Raw genomic sequence first — 17,656 nt, forward strand, 5'->3', positions numbered from 1 at the left:
CAGTTTTGTACCGGCTCTGAATGGCAGGAACACACTCGAAGCTTTACCATTGTTAGCCAAGGGGCCACCGCCCCTTTTATCATTTCATGCCTTTTGCCTGGAGTCTCGAACCAGTACATTACCGAATGGAAGTCACTTACCAACCCATTTTGCTCTGGCGGCCGCCTCTTCCCAGTATCTAGGCTCAGTTCGCTCGATAAACCCAAAAGTATATTGGACTGACCTGCGCATATATGTCTCTATTGGACTTGCCAGACCGAGATGTTTACTTCTTTCACATTCGGAAAGTATTTGTAATGATGCTTTCCTAGAAACAGTTCACAGAATCGGCAGGAATCATCAAGCCATATCTTAAGCGCTTGCAGATGACTTTAGGGTCTACAAGGATCGGTTAGATTGCCTGCGAATACTTAGGAAGGTTTATGAGATGTTTGAATTTCTTATGCTTGCACGCTCACAGTAAGAACTTTTCTCTGCTCTGAGCTCTACATCAAACCTCTGATGTGTTTATATATCTTTTGAAAAGTGTCAGGACCAATTAGTATCGAAGCCGCAAACCTTCTAGCTCCTGCATGAACTGCCACGTTACCGGACATCCATATAAAATAAATGCAATTATGCGCCCTTGATGAGTTTAGTTTCTCTTTACACACTAATACTATTGAGGACTTAACCTGGATATTGAGTGTAGCCTGACTGTTGCTTAAAATGGTTATACACTTGTTGAACAATTTTTTTTTGTTTTTAATGTATGGTATTCTATGGCCGCCGTAGCTGAATGGGTTGGTGCGTGATTACCATTCGGAATTCACAGAGAGGTCGTTGGTTCGAATCTCGGTGAAAGCAAAATTAATAAAAACATTTTTCTAATAGCGGTCGCCTCTCGGCAGGCAATGGCAAACCTCCGAGTGTATTTCTGCCATGAAAAAGCTCCTCATAAAAATATCTGCCGATCGGAGTCGGCTTAAAACTGTAGGTCCCTCCGTTTGTGGAACAACATCAAGACGCGCATGCCACAAATAGGAGGAGGAGCTCGGCCAAACACCCAAAAAGGGTGTACGCATCAATTATATATGTATATAGGGTTTTTCAGTAAGAGCGCTTCAACTTTTGAACTTTTTTGAATAAAACACAAACGGTTTGACTTTTTTAACTAATTTTTTTTTTATTATCGAGTTTGAACATACATATACATTTAGTTATGAAATTCGATTTCTTTTGCATGACCACCGCGTGCACGTTTTACGAAGTCCAATCGTTGAACCAAATTTTCGACCACTCTTTTGCATAAATTGGCCGAAATTCCAGCAATTTCGCGTTCAATATTGGCTCTGAGCTCACAAATCGTCGCCGGCTTGTTACTATAGACTAATGACTTCACATAACCCCAAAACGGGACGGCTTGTTAAATGGACCGTAAAATGGCCGTAATGCTCTTAAAGTAGCAGCAACAGAACGATTATTTTCATAAAAAATTTGCACGATTTGCAATCGTTGCTCAAGTGTGTAGCGTTCCATGATGAAATGTATACTAATGAAGTTTACAAGTGACAAGCGAAAAATAAAAAATATTGCGTCGTTCGCCCTCACTATCGAAAAAAAGTTGAAGCGCCCCTATTGAAAACCCCTATATATATACAATATATATTCTTTTTTATAGAGAAATTTGTTTATCTTCATTTTATCTTCCCGTAACGCAAGTTTCAAATAGAACCCAATTTGGACTGTGGATAGAACTTTAGAAAAATCTTAACTACAACGCCAGCTAGCGGAAGCTTTTAAATTGTCACGTGCATCCTCCTGACAACCCACCAAAATTAAAGAAACGTTCGTTCAGCTGGTTTGGGGGTCATACATACTTAACATTTAGTTATATGATCATACATATATGCTTAGGGGCACATAGGTTGATTCTAAAGTTCATGGCTACATACGTGACTTCATATCGAAATGCATTTAACTACTCTTTTCTCCTCCATTGGCCCGTATTCCATTGTCAGCTCTTTCTGTACTTAAGTATGATAAAACAATTTTATTTACACAAACACATACATATCCTTTATTAGATTACAAAACTGCATTAATTCATTTATTTAGATTCCATTACTGTTGTTTTAATTACTATTTCAATTCATTAGTTTTGTTTTTGTGTCAGCGATTTTTAAATATTATGAAAAAGTCACGTACGAAGCACTGGCTATGAGGCACGTGTATAAGTATCGTATATGTAAATATGTATATGTATCAGTATGTATAAGACATGAATATAACAAGAGAAAACAACTGAACACCCAGATATGTATTTATTGTAATATTCATTACATATCAAGCGCTTAATGGAAAGTTAATAAAAAAATCTGTTTCTCATTGTTGAAAAAATAATTGTATTATAAATTTTTAATTAATTCACACGTCTGGTCTCTTCCATATAAAAAGAATTTTGGGCACACATTATAGGGCACGAAATGTGCAAGACTGCCATCAAAAAAAATAAATAAAAAGTATCAAAAATTTACACGATCTTTAAACCACTTCAAACTTGCACTTTATTATATTAAAATGCAATGGGCTATAAAACTGCATACTCAAATCTTTTCTAAAAATTCGGTTTCAAAAATTTGTGATGTTAATGAATTGGTTCCACCTTTTCTATATTTTCTTAAACTTTCAGATCTAGATTTATATGGTTTTTGAGGAAAATTCGCTGTATTTTGATAAAAAATTATTAAAATTAAATAGGAAGCAAATAAATTCTCTAAGCTTCTCAATAAGTCAGTGTGCTATAGTTATGAAACGCACTGTACTTATATAATTTTTTTTGAACACCAAGAAACGCTGAACTAAGCAACCCATTTAAATTCGTGTAGGTACTCAAAAATTCGAAAAAGTCGATCATTCAGAGATATTCACAGCAGCTTAATCACCGAAGACATGTAACTAATATGGGCATTAGTCGAAAGCAAAGCTCATGAGTCCCTTAAACTCTTCCGGCGACAGTCGGTTCTACGTACACGAACGACCGACCCGGATTTATATCCGGCCAAGGACTGTCACTCCAGCAGTTTCCCTGTACATGCATGGGGAATGTTTATGCTGTTACCACAGCAACAACAACAAAACCAGCCCTTAAAATCAGCTTTTTTAAATATTATTGCAGTTCTTTTGTTTTTCTCATCTACACATAGTTTATTTTTTCCAAACATTTCTTTATTTTTTTTTTGTTGTTGTTGATTTTTCTGTCGTAATTTTATAAAAAAAATTGCGCTTTGTTTTGCAGTTGAGTACTTACTGGGTTGTATTGAGCGAATACCTATTCTGGTCACGTTTTATGTTAACACTTTGCCAATGCGAATTTATTGAGTCTAGACGGAGTAGAATATAACAGAACGGGACGCCAGTTATAAATAAAAAATGCTGCCTATGTGTATACCATTCCAATACGTCAATGCTGGCATATCTGTAAATAAAAGTATTTCAAAAGACGAGTCTAGATGCTGTTTTAAAGTAAATAATAAAAAAAAAATAAGATTTTTGCAGGTTTCACTATTTCTATGACAAATTTTGGCTCTTAACAATTATATGTAAAAAATGACATAATTTAAATGGCCACCATCAGGATGGGTCACATACAGGTAAAATCCGCCGAACAGTCGATTCGTGAATGCTTAATTGTTGAGAACGTCGATATCCACTTTTCCTAGAGCAGCAATATTCTCTACAGAACGTCCACTTTTTGTCAGCCACTCCTTTTTCTATCTTCGACAGAACTAGTTTCTTGAAATTTGTTCACCAAAAAAAAGTTTCAGAAAAAATTTATTTGGCTAGAGTTGTAAGTTTACTAGTCGGTACTAGTAAGTCGGGCTTCGTTGTAAAACACTTAAAACTGCATAGAGGTTCAGCATAGCCTAGCTCTTGAAGGCAATTCAGTACAAACGTCTTCGAAATAACTTCTATATGCTTAGGATTCCATTTTTATGAGCCTGAGATAGACGATATTATTAATAGGACTATGAATAAGTTCGTGCGGTTTTACAACAGATGGCGTAACTTGATTATTATTCCATCGATCCACATTTCCAAACATTCATTGGAGAGCTACTGTCGTAAGGCACAAACGTCAGTATAAGTTTTTTATTTGAAGCGTAAACAACAATATTTTTACCACACTTGAAAATGTCGAATTTCGTGCCAAATAATGTGTTTTTGCGGGGAATTCTTCTTCATTATTTTAATATGAAGAAAAAAGCAGCCGAAAGTCATCGTATCTTGGTGGAAGTTTATGGTGAGCATGCTCTAGCTGAGCGAACGTGCCAGAAGTGGTTTGCACGCTTTAAAAGTGGTGATTTTGGCTTGGAAGACGAAGAACGCGAGGGTGCGCCGCCAAAGTTCATGGATACCGAATTGGAGGAATTGCTCGATCAAGATCCGGCTCAAACGCAAGAAGAGGTTGCAGAAACTTTGGGAGTTGATCAATCAACCATTTCCAAACGTTTAAAAGCCATGGGAATGATCCGAAAGGTAGGCCATTGGGTGCCGTATGAATTGAAGCCAAGAGACGTTGAACGCCGTTTATGGCATGCGAACAACTGCTTCAACGGCACAAAAGAAAGGGTTTTTTGCATCGAATTGTGACTGGCGATGAAAAGTGGGTCCATTACGACAATCCAAAACGTCGGGCAACGTATGGATACCCTGGCCATGCTTCAACATCGACGTCGGCGCAGAATATTCATGGCCTGAAGGTTATGCTGTGTATCTGGTGGGACCAGCTGGGTGTTGTGTATTATGAGCTACTGAAACCGAATGAAACGATTACGGGGGATGTCTACCGACGACAATTGATGCGTTTGAGCCGAGCACTGCGAGAAAAACGGCCGCAATACGCCGATAGACACGACAAAGTTATTTTGCAACATGACAATGCTCGGCCACATGTTGCACAAGTGGTCAAAACATACTTAGAAACGCTCAAATGGGATGTCCTACCCCACCCGCCGTATAGTCCAGACCTTGCGCCATCCGATGACTATCTCTTCCGATCGATGCAACATGGCCTGGCTGACCAGCACTTCCGTAATTACGATGAAGTCAAAAAATGGATCGATTCGTGGATTGCGGCAAAACCGACCGAATTTTTCACAAAGGGAATCCGTGAATTGCCAGAAAGATGGGAAAAAGTAGTAGCAAGCGATGGACAATACTATGAATATTAAATTTGTAACCATTTTACGTCAATAAAGTTTCAAATTTCGAAAAAAAACCGCACGAACTTATTCATAGTCCTATTACTTTTAGTCAGTTTTAAAAATGTTTTTCATTAATTTTTTTTTTATTATAATATTTCTTATATAAACCGTTTGAAATTACTATTTTTGCTATCACTTTTCCAAAGCACTAAACGCCTAATAAAAATTAGTCGCCAAATTTAGCGTGAAAAAATTGGAAAAATCAGTCGGTTAACCAAGCATTCGATTCTTCCAGCAAAGCGTTCAATATAAAAATAGTTAACAAAACTTTGTCAATGCAATTTGGGCAATTAATTAAAAATCATAAATTATGGAAAGTGCGAAAAAAAAACAAAACAAATCAATTGAAAACGCAATTCATAAAACGCATTCATTAAATAAAAATAAAATCCAAGGCAATGAAAGTGCAAGCAGTAGTAATAAAAATATTGCAAAAACAATGCAAATTGCACTTGCCACATGCAATAAAGAAGCATTCGCAACAACAACAAACCAGCCCCCCATTTGCTTGCAATCAAAATATATGGAGTTGATTTCTTTCTGCTAATTTTTCCCCTCAAAACGCGCCTCGCTGCCACTTCCGCCACTTTAGCCGCTAGCTAAAGAGCGTCGTCATCTAACGCTTAAGCGCGCGCGCGCAACCCAACAAACAGCAGTAAACAGGAAAAAATTTAAATCTTCTTTCGTTGTAAATTAATTTTTCTGCTGGCCAAAACGAATTAATCACTTAAATGCGGCTGCCGCCTGCTGTCGCTTTCGTTGTTGCCGCTGTCACTTGGCCGCTTGGCCGTTAGCTGCTGCTGCTGTTGCTTGCTCTAGCACTTACTCGAGTGGCTGTAGATGTTGTTTGCCAGTGGTGGCATGCTGGTGTTGCTACTACAACATATATCTGCTACCTGTTGCCACAATTCCCTCAAGGCATTAAATATGTGAGTTGGCAAGAGCGGCGCGGTGCGGCTCATTGCGGAAGATATGTGCAACCACCAATTGGCAGTATAGCGACTGATGATTTGTTGTTTCTTTGCTGTTTTTTGGCTAGTAGTAGCTGTTGCTGTGTGCTGTAGTTTCTTGCTTACTGCCGCAAAAGTTTACTAGGATTTTCCATTTCCAGTCAGCGGCAAGCAGTGGCAAGAAACCATTGCGCCGTGCGCCGCCTTTGATTTTGCGATTTTTTCGATTTCATTCATTTATTGTGCACCTTTGCTGAGGTGGCTTTTTTATCCACTCACTCGTTGCAGAGATCGTCGTTGTTATTGCTGTTACTACATTTGCAATTAAATGCAATCGATCGCTCGCGCATTGCCACACAAACGATGGCTAATCATGCATTGCTTAGCACCGCGCTGACCTGTTGCAAGTAGGCAGCAATGCTTTATAGATTTGTTTTTTTCGTTTTACTATTTTTTGGTGTTCTATGTATTTGTTATTGTTGTTGCCACACTTAATTGCAAGTTTTATTTATATTTTCGATTTGTGCCTGCCATGCGCTGAAGTCTGCCGCGCTGTTCCACGTTGCGCTATCCATAAGTAACTTCTTTGGTTCGGCGTTTCTCAAACTTTTCACATTGCATTTGTTTACAATTTTCTTGATTTCTTTACCGCTGTCACTACCGTCTGCTCCGTTGATTTCCTGTTACTGCTTTCATTAATTGCAGCGCGCCCAACCGACTATTTCAATTTCGCTTTTCTCCAACAATGATTAGCACCAGCTTGCCACAAGTGGAAAGTGTTGCGAATGCGCGCGAAGGAGAAAATAAAGCAGTAGCAAAAAACAACGACACGCGAGTTAGCGAATTGGATGAATTCCTTTAAATTTTAAATGGCAATTAGAAATGAAGAAAGAAAAAATAAATAAGAAAATATCAGGAAAAACTGCCGCCTTGCTGAAAGTCAATTATAGCCGGTGCACCAACAAATTCACAATTGCAAAAAGCATTTAGTAGGTTGAAGTTGAGGGAAAAATATTTAGAGCTGAGCTGATGCGATGACGAATTCTTCGCTTTCATTTTCTTCCTCCAGGGGCAGATCATTGGTGTAGCCGGAAATAAAGTTCAAAAGTTTATTTTAAGCAAACTTACTTTTAAGCAGATGCTTAACATTTTTGCTGATTTTCAATTTGAGTACAATTTATAAGATCGGGGAACTGTTATTTTTCACGAAATTTTAAATAGCAAATACTAGCATCAAGTTGGCAACATGTTTTAATGCTAGCGTGGGACTCCTTTCATATTTTTGGAAGGAATAATGCGCTATATTAGCTTTAGAATTCCACATGGAAACTTTGCTTTACTTAGAATATCAGCTATTCTTCGCCGTGTGAAAAGAAAAATTTTCGCGTCTCAGTTTGGACCCTCTCCAAAATCGATTTGTTAGTTAAACCAACGTTTAAGAAGAAGAAGAAGACGGATGTACGGCTGCTATTAAAACAAGTCGCTTATCAAAGTCATTCAGATACCTCGGCAGTCAAAGGCCCCCAGCTGCATAAGTTAAGTTTCTTCTGCACCTTTCTCACTCCATCCCTTACCTAAGATTCTTATTATGCCAAAGAAATATTGGATTCTTTTTCCAAAAAGCTTTAGAAATAATTCATAAAAATATACTTATATACACACATTGATTTCTAGAGGGCACACAAATAATACGATCCTTCTGAAATAATATATATTAAAGTTTTTTTTAATTGTTAAATATTGTAGCTCATTTTCACGACTCTCCTCTTTTTGCTCTTTTTCACAGCTACCGATCGCATCACTCCGCTCACGTTCTCTCAATGGCCATCTGCTGACATGTCCAGGGCTCGTGAGTTGGCCTTATTTGAGAAATGGACTGATGCTGCTGCCTCAACTGCCACCAACACCTTCCCACCCCTCGCCTCACCAACCTCCCCGAAGGCAACGAAATTCTGTTGTTGCCCGAATCGTCGACGCTACAATTTGAAGCATCCCAAAGCAAAATCTACCCTGGACGCGCGTAATATTTTCTTAGATAATGATTTTTCGGTCATTGATGATGTGGAACAACGGGATAATAGCAACAATAGCAAAAGCGACAGCGCGCGAAACGGTAGCAACAGCTATTGCCCAAACAGCGTAGCTGTAGTCAACTTAAAAGGAATAAACGGCACCGGCCAGCGTGAAACGGGTAAGTGGCAGCAATTGCAACAACAACAACAAAATGAAGAGATTGTGAATGCCACCAATGCTAGCAGCAACTACGCGGACGATTACGATGATATCTGTGATGTTGTCGACAATGCCGGAAATTGTAGAGTGCGCCTAATGAATGCACAGCCACAATTGCCAGTGATACAGCAGCAACAACAACAAAAACAGCAACAACGTCAACTAAGTCAACTGCGATTTGAGTTGGCAAAGCAATGCCACAAAGCAGATCAACAGCAGCAACGGTGGCATGACAAAAGCTGTCATAACAGCAGCTACGGCAATACTAACACCAAAAGCAGCAACAACAACAGCAACAGCTGTGACAGCAACATCTGCGATAGTAAATGCCATACAAAGGCCATTGGCAACGGTCATAGTGGTAGCAGCGTGCTGATTGAATGCAATTGTCAGCCAAAAGTGGCGGGAACAACAACAACAACCATATTTGCTGGCAACAATTGTTGGGGCGCAAGTAAAAGTGATAAAAACGTTGTCGATGAAGGCGATGTTGCGCTGAAACAGCAACAACAACAATTAGCTAGCAACGCGGTAGGCAACGACAAAAGCAACAGCAACAATAACAGCGATCAACAAACAATCCAAAGACTTAGCGATAGTGAATTTAAGTGTAACAATAATAATTGTAAGGGACAACAAACACAACAACTACAACAGGAACAGTTGCAAAATAATTTTTGCAACAACAAAAATAACAAAAATAAAGGTGGTGAGTCGCCAAAGCGCTGTAATTGTCAGCTTGACTCATCTACAACGACACCAGCGTCAACGAAGACCACACCCGACTCGAACCGAACGAACACACAACAAAAACAAAACCAAAACAACAACAGCGAATACACTAACGATAGCGAGAGCGACAACAAAATTGATTTGCAGAATAAAATGACAATAACCACAACGAATGCGGCGAGTCGTAAGCATTCGCGTGTCGAGTGTGGGTTGACAGTTACAGCAACCCCGACAACAACAGCAACACCATCAACATCAACAGTGACAACGGCAAACGGCGAGGCAATCAACGACGCTTCTATAGCGACCACAACGGAAATTGCGCCCAACAGTGCGAGAATAACAACGAACATGGCTGGCACTACAACAGCCAGCGCATCCGCGAACGCGCCAACGACCTCAGCAACTATAACAACAGCCGCGGCAGTGCAATTGCGAAACACTACCGCATCGCCAACACCAACGTCGCGCCCAGCAACGCCCTCCCTAACAACTGTAATCAAAACAACAATGGTGAAGCGGACTCCTTCAACGGAATCGTCGAAAACTCCATCGCCAGCGACAACACCAACTACGCCAACGAAAACCATTGTGACTGCGACGGTGACGGCTCGAGCTTACAACAGCATAGGTGCAAAAGAAGGAGGAGCCGAGGCCAACGCACAGGAAACTCAAACAGCGTCGGCTCAGTCAATGCCGCGCACATCTGTGAAGCAGCGTATTTTGGCTTTTGCCGCTGGAAATGGTGAGTATTCAACTTCATTAGAAAAGCATATTCAAGTGATTAAGAATATCAACAGATATGTAGAGTATACCAGAAATCGTATATGAAATTATAGCAGACTTATACAAAAATTTGTAACGCGCAACTGTTTCCAGATTCGAGTTCAGGATTTAGATATTCTATGCATTCTATTTGTTTTGTGATGGTCTGTCTTGAAAACAGATCGCGCAGACGAATAGAATTCAAGATGATAGGATATTGTAAATTCACAGTCATGGTAATTTTACTGATTTTTCGATTTACTTTGGTATTGATGCCTTTTACTGAATTTTACAATGAAGTTTTAGTTTTTTCTTAATACCGAAAGAGACTCGTAGCTTTCATTTTCTCACTCAACTAACATCTACGTGTATTCTCTGAATTTTGAGTTAACTGCTTTAACTGCGTTAAGTGCATCCTCTAGGCTTCTTTCGGCATCAGAAGGTACAAGTTTATATCTGTTGCGGGGTGAAAACACTGATTGTGATTGTTGCTAGAAGCAATATTAAGTTACGAGGAAAAGAAAGATAATCGGTTAAAATTTAAATTTTTTAAACACTCAAGCAATGGCTGCAGCAGAAGCAAAAGCTTGGATGATGACAACATCCGATGAGGTGTTCTTTGGAGGGTTTGACAGAAAGATTCTGCGGAAGATTTTTGGACCTTTGCACGTTGGCGATGGCGAATATCGCAGGCGATGGAATGATGAGCTATATGAGCTTTACGGCCACATAGATCCAGCGACTTCGTTGGTCGAGTCATGTCGTCCGAATCGATACAAACGCTCCGGCTCTGAAAGTATTCGATGCGGTACCAGAACAATGTAGTAGCAGAGGAAGAGGATGGCCTCCTCTGCGTTTTAAAGATCAGGTGGAGAAGAACTTAGCTTCACTTGGTGTGCCCAACTGGCGCCGGTTAGTACGAGAAAGAAACGACTGGAGTAAGAGATCGAGGCTGCGGTTGAAGTTCAGGTTGAGGGTCAGAATGAAATTGAAGATTAAAATAAGGATAAAGTAGAGGATAAAGGCGTTGCTGAGATTGAAGTTGAGGTTGAGGTTGACGTTGAGGTGGAAGTTGAGGCTGAGGTTGAGGTTGAAGTTGAGCTTGAAGTTGAGGTCAGGATAAAATTGAGATTAAAATAAAGAGGGAGTAAAGGATAATGGCGTTGCTGAGGTTGAAGTTAAGTTTGGGGTTGACGTTGAAGTTGAGGTTCAGGTTGAGATTGAGGTTGAGGTTGAGGTTGAGGTTGAGGTTGAGGTTGAGGTTGAGGTTGAGGTTGAGGTTGAGGTTGAGGTTGAGGTTGAGGTTGAAGTTGAAGTTAAGATTGAGGTTGAGGTTGAGTTTGAGGTTAAGTTTGAGCTGGAGGTTGAGGTGGGGGTTGGGTTTGGGGTAGAAATTGAATTTGAGGTTTAGGATAAAATTGAAGTAGAATTGATAATGATGGAGTAGAAGAAATTGGCGTGGCTGAGGTCGAAGTTGAAGTTCAGGTTGGGGTTGAATGAAATTGAAGATTAAAATAAGGATGAAGTGGAGGATAATGGCGTGGCAGAGGTTGAAGTTGAGGTGGAGGGTGGGGTTCTGGTTAAATTTGAGGTTTGGTTCAGGATAAAATTGAAAATTAAAATAAAGATGAAGTAGATGATAATGGCGGGGCTGAGGTTAAAGTTAAGGTTGATGGAGAAGTTGAGGTTGAGGTTGAAGTTGAGGTTGAGTTTGAGAATGCGACTCAAACTCCGCTGAGATGGAGACTGTGACTTAGAGTAGGACTCAGAACATACCGACAGTAAAACTAAGATAAAAGCTATGATTGAGATTAAAAATGTAAATAATGTTAGTAGTGGAAAGAACCAAAATTATGTCTCGAACTAATACGGTAATAGGCGAGAAAATAGGAGAGAACTAATGGTGGTTACTTTAAATATTGACTGCTTATATAATCTTTGCATAAATATCATCAACGCGCCATCATTAGTGCTAAAATCTTTTTTTTGACAAAGTTCTACTGCCAAGATGCCGCCCTAAGCTAAAACTGAGTCTACATAAAGCTGAAGTCAAGATTAACACACTTGAAATGATTCGTACAACATATTGGTTATCAAAGATATCCTTATTAATTTCAAATTAATCATCAGCGTTGCTCATCGAGAATGTCGGATAGGCTAGGGCCTTGAGAATGTAATTCCGCTTGAACAATTATTAAATACTTTAAATGAAATGTCGTAGACAAGTGAAATCATTCTACTTGAAGTATTCAACTTTCAAATGTTCGTGAAATAATTGCAAGCTCTATTACAACAAAAAACAACAACAAAAACAATCATCTTATAAAACATTTATCGAATTGCAGCAAAAAATAAAAACAAGCGAAACGTGATATGCGGTACGATTGCATATAAATACAGGCATACTCACATGTCACACTGCAATGCTATTACAAAAACAAAAAAAAAAAACAATTTTGATTTTTAAAACCGACAAAGTACATAAAATTAAAAACAATTCGAAACAACAAATACTGTAATAAATAAAGAATACACGAGTAGGGGAGAATAATACCAAAGAACAAATAAAAAACAAAAAATCATGCGAGTGACCCAATGCGCCAGTGAACGAATTGCAAAACAGCGTTTTTCTTATTGTTTTTCGTGGCCCATATTTATACCCAGGAGGCAGTGCTCGTCAGCTCGCTACTGAATCAACGGGTGACTCACTCGGCTAAGTGCGCGAATTTCATACAAAACAACCGATGAGTCACAAACGAAGAGGCGGCTGTGCGAAGCTGAGCTTAGAAATGGCAAGAGCGCACGCAAGTAGGGAAACAAAGCGACAGCAACATTAATGATTTCAACCATTAAATAACCCTTAGCGGTCATCACATTCGCTCCAAATGAGTCTGGCCAGTTGCAAAAAGAGCGCATTTAGATTGAAGAATTTTGCGATATTCTTGATTTTTGGTACTTACAGATGTAACCAGTTTCACACTAATTGTGATTTTGTGGATTGAAATTTAAAAAATCGAATTCAAGAATATTTATTTAGAAATTTTTAGAACTTTTCTGAAGAGATATTATAATATTGGTATCAAATTGAAGCGGTTTGGGACAGCGTTAATACCTGCGCATTTTAAAATAGAGTTGCCACTTATGTGAAAGGTCAAAATGAATTAAATATATAAGTGTAAAATAACTATTATAATACGGCGGCCGCCGTAGCCAAATGGGTTGGTGCGTGACTACCATTCAGAATTCAGAGATAACGAACTCAGAGGTTCGAATCTCGGTGAAACACCAAAATGAAGAAAACATTTTTTCTAATAGCGGTCACCCCTCGGCAAGCAATAGCAAACTTGTGAGTGTAGGTTTGCCATGAAAAAGCTCGTCATAAAAAATATCTGCCGTTCGGATTCGGCTTGAAACTGTAAGTCCCTCCATTTGTGGAACAAAATCAAGATGCGCACCACAAATCGGAGAAGGAGCTCGACCAAACACGCAAAAAGGGTGTTCGCGCCAATTATACAATATATAAATAAAATATAATAATTTTGCTGTCGGGCGCAAATCACTCAAAGCAATTATAACCGAATATATTGAGAAACGAAATTAAAACATGAATATTTTAAAGCATTGAAATTAATAAACTATGGTTACCAAATAAAATAGTACAATATTGCTATCGAATGAAAGGGGGTTGAAAGAGCTTTACTGCATTTATTCAAGTGCCAGCAGTTGCAATTATGCGAATTTACAGCAATCAAGTGGCTCGCCACTGCTGTGGAAAAAATTAAAGTCACTCATATTTGGGTGCGTTACTTCCGCATTTGGAGAAAAATGCCGGGCACACAAACGCTTGAAGCGGCAGTGCGATCGTGCCACAATTATTTACATATTTTTACACTTTCAAATAGTTGTTGCATATTGGCCGATTTTTATTGAATTTTTATTCCATTTTCATGTTTTTCCAATTCCTATTTATTTACTTACTTTCCAAAGGTTGACACATTAGCGATGCAGTGCACACGCCACACACGCACCATGAAATTTTGTTGGCAACTCAAAAGCTTCGCGCATTTATGCGATTTCCGTTAGCGTGGCGCGTAAAATTGCGTATAAAAATAAAAGGCCACAAACCACCGAACACCAACCGGCGAATCAATTAAGCGACAAATAGTGAGTACATTTATCGCTTTGTTTGTTGCTTTAGAGCAAAAACAGAAAAAACCAAAAACAAAAACAAATGGTTAAGGCATACTCCACGCACTTTTCGCGAGTTTGTTTCCCTACCAGCGGGTTTTCATGGCGCATGCGTACTTTACTACGAGGTTGCACGAGAAAGCATTGCGAAGCAATTGCCGCACAACTGACTTTTTATGGTAAGAGTGTCGCTTTTTGCTGTTGCCACTATTATCTAATGTTGTTGTTCCTCATATGGGTGCAGCCACATGCGTTTTTTAATGCATTGAATATGATTTGCATATGCGCGTGCGCTTGTCGTACGTCCAAGTGTGAAAGGATGAAAGGGTAAAAGGGTCTTTGCATAATAAATTCGTATGTATAATAGGGTGGGTCAATATGTGCTTCAAAAATATAACCGTTACTCTATTACGGATTAATGAGAAAAACTGCATGTTGTAACTGTTCATGTGAGATCTTGCGGAGAGTTTTGAGTAAAATAAACATCAAAAATAAGTTTATCCTCACCAAAAACCACATACAAACATTATCTTCCTAATAAATTTTCTTTTGTCTAATTTTTAATATTTATGATTTGAAATTTATCAGGTCTTAATAACCAAAATTAGAAATAAGGAGGCTCGAAATCTATTTTAGAACTACGCTTCTGTAGATTCTTGTTTAGAATTGCCAGTAGATGCCTGTAGTCGCCGAAACAAAGTATAGAAAAAATTTAACCCGCCCTAATGTATAAGCACGTATGGTAAATTTAAATGCAATAAAGATTTTAAAGAAGATATTAAATAAAAGTTTAGCGCAAGAAATTACTATTTAAAATTTTTTTATTATCATTCCTATAATTCATGTCAATATTTCAACAGTTCAAACGTTCAACCGTTCATGATTACCTCAATTGCAGTACCCGAAGTCGCTGGGCGTGGATTATAACTCTAACTAAAATGGCTTAAACATCATTTATTATATATTTCGTGTCTTTTTTTTTTTGTTTTTGTTATTTTGGTCACACAATAACAGATATACGCCGGTCTGTCGATATGTTGCCATATTTTTGTGAGTGTGTGTGTGCAGGAAACACGTATGCACGCGTGAATTGACGCTTTCGGTTTACTTGATTTATTTGTATTTTTTCTTTTGCCTGCTCCCTTTTAAGGTAAATATTTATGCACGCGTGGTACCTTTACAGTTTTGGTTATTTATTTTTACTATAAGACACTCTAAAGTGGTGAAACCAAATATTAGGCGCATTGAAAATTATGCGTGCTGATACAATGAGGCCTCATACGAAAAACAAAATAAAACTAGAGAAAAAATAATTAAAAAAATAAGAAAATAAAAAATAACTATTATAAATATAATTAAAAAATAACTATTTCTGGTTGTTGCCACAACTTTTTTTCTTCGGAACTATTAATAAAAAATTTGTCAAAATTTACTCAAAGCGTTGTTCTGCACTTCAAAACAGCCATGCGAAATATACTGGTGATTATTTCTTTGAAGAAATTTGTAAAATGTCTCACAGTCTTACAAAGATCTAAGTGGTTTAAGCAACTTAGTGAGGGGATGGAAATAGAGTGCAGGCATCACAATGAACCTTAGGGCCACCGAGTGTCTTGTCTTTCACAAACAACCTGGGTAACCCAACCTAACCTACTCATAGGCTTGAGCTACGGCATCCAATATATACATATATAAAAGCTCCTATTTGTGGTGTGCGTCTTAATGTTGTTCCACAAATGGAGGGTCCCACAGTTTCAAGCCGACTCCGAACGGCAGATATGTTTTTTTTATTTATATAAGGAGCTTTTTCATGGCAGAAATACACTCACAAGTTTGCTATTGCCTGCCGAGAGGTGACCGCTATTAGAAAACACTTTTTTCTTAATTTTGGCGTTTCACAGAGATTCGAACCTACGTTCTTCTCTGAATTCCGAATGGTAATCACGCACCAACCCATTCGGTTACGGCGGCCGCCTAGTTCCAATAAGTCGTTCAAATAATTTATATATGTACAAGGTGGCACACAATTAATCCCCCTCGTAAATTTTATAATTTCTGCAAATGCCTTCGTACTTCAATCATATTTGACAAGCAATGGAGCGCGTAAGAGTCGTCAAAATAAAAACTTTTATCACTCAAAATTATTCTATTTTTTTATTTAAAAAAATTTGGATGATTAATTTTGTGCCACCTATCTACATGTGAACATTAATATCAAAATTTCCCTTTTTTCAGTATAACCAAATTTCTGTAGAATACAAGCTTTAGTTTATTTCTGTCATCCCCTATTCTCTCTCTCTATTCAACTTTGCGGTGATGAACTTCCGTGTGATGTTGTGATTAACCCTCATATATCGTGCATTTGCTCCAAGCGCGCCATAATAAAAATAAAAAAAATATTAAGCAAAACGGGTTCGAAGTTTTCAATTTACTATGCCTCCCTATGTAAAAGTAAAAACACGATTTTTCATTCAATGAGGTACTGTTAATTGATATCGTCATACATAACAGAGCAGATTGTAGTCGCTTCTGCATAGTTATCAAACAACTTTTTTTTATTATGACACTTTTGCAGCTCCTCACTCCATCCTCTACTCCAATTTTTCGCGCGACCTCCTCTTGATCCAGACTCATTATGTTCTTTGCCTTATCCTCGTACCAAATGCCCTTTGTGTCAATCAAGAGCGCCTTTGATTTCTTGTTAAGTCTTGCCAAAAGTTAGTTGTATTAGTTAAGTGGTAAAAACCGCAACTAGCCAGCAGAAACTGTGTTGTTATTTATTTATTGGATCAAAGAAATGTATGTGAAACAAAACTAAATAATAATACTTAAAACTAACTACCTTAGGCTAGACATTCTACCTACCTGGGTTACGGACAGCGCTACAAGGCAGATTAATAAGAATAAATATAAATAATTGACGCGTACACTTTGCTGATGCTTTTTTATAAGGAGCTTTGAACTGATACACCATTATGAACTGATGTTGACTATGAACTGATACACCTTTTAAAAGCTTTTCTTTTTAAATGCCAATAAGCTAAACAGCCAATTCAAATGAAAACGGAAATTTTGCTTTAACCATTCGCTGTTACCAAAAATATGTTGAAATTTAAGTTGCCTTAGCTTTCTGTGAAGGTTTCTTTCTACACAAGTCTATGAAAGAAGTCATAATTTTTATATGCACATTAAGGCGGGTCGATTTAAAAATCGCTCATTGCTCTGTGAAAAACATATTCTAGGGATCAAAATAAGAAACTTTGCCGAATGAACCATACCTCTAAAACGAATTCTGATGTCCCCCAATTTGGGTCGAACGAAAAACCCCACTTTGACCCATTTAGAGTGCTCCAATCGAGTCCAAATGTATGACCGACCCCCACTAACTTTGGACGGCCGATCCACCCATGCCAGTGGCACACCCCCTGGAACTCCCCTGGGGGGTTCCCCATACAATCATTTCAAAATATCACCATTTTTGGCCTTTACATGAGAAAAGAAACTAAAAAGTCCGACCCAAATTGGGGGACATCAGAATTTGTTTTA

The 17,656-nt window shown here is 38.4% G+C and overlaps 1 protein-coding gene across 3 annotated transcripts in view; it reads left to right on the forward strand.

Annotated features, from left to right (window-relative positions):
* The window catches only part of LOC129253431 (uncharacterized), a 243,879-nt gene that overhangs the window by 47,956 nt on the left and 178,267 nt on the right, over positions 1 to 17,656 (forward strand). For all 3 annotated transcript variants that reach the window (XM_054891798.1, XM_054891799.1, XM_054891800.1), the window contains exon 2: positions 7,983 to 9,905. In XM_054891798.1, coding sequence (XP_054747773.1) covers positions 8,033 to 9,905 — 1,873 coding nt within the window. In that variant the 5' untranslated portion in view covers positions 7,983 to 8,032. The remainder of the gene's footprint in view (positions 1 to 7,982; positions 9,906 to 17,656) is intronic.

Source organism: Anastrepha obliqua, chromosome 1, assembly GCF_027943255.1.
Source record: "Anastrepha obliqua isolate idAnaObli1 chromosome 1, idAnaObli1_1.0, whole genome shotgun sequence".
Classification (NCBI taxonomy): Eukaryota; Metazoa; Arthropoda; class Insecta; order Diptera; family Tephritidae; genus Anastrepha; species Anastrepha obliqua.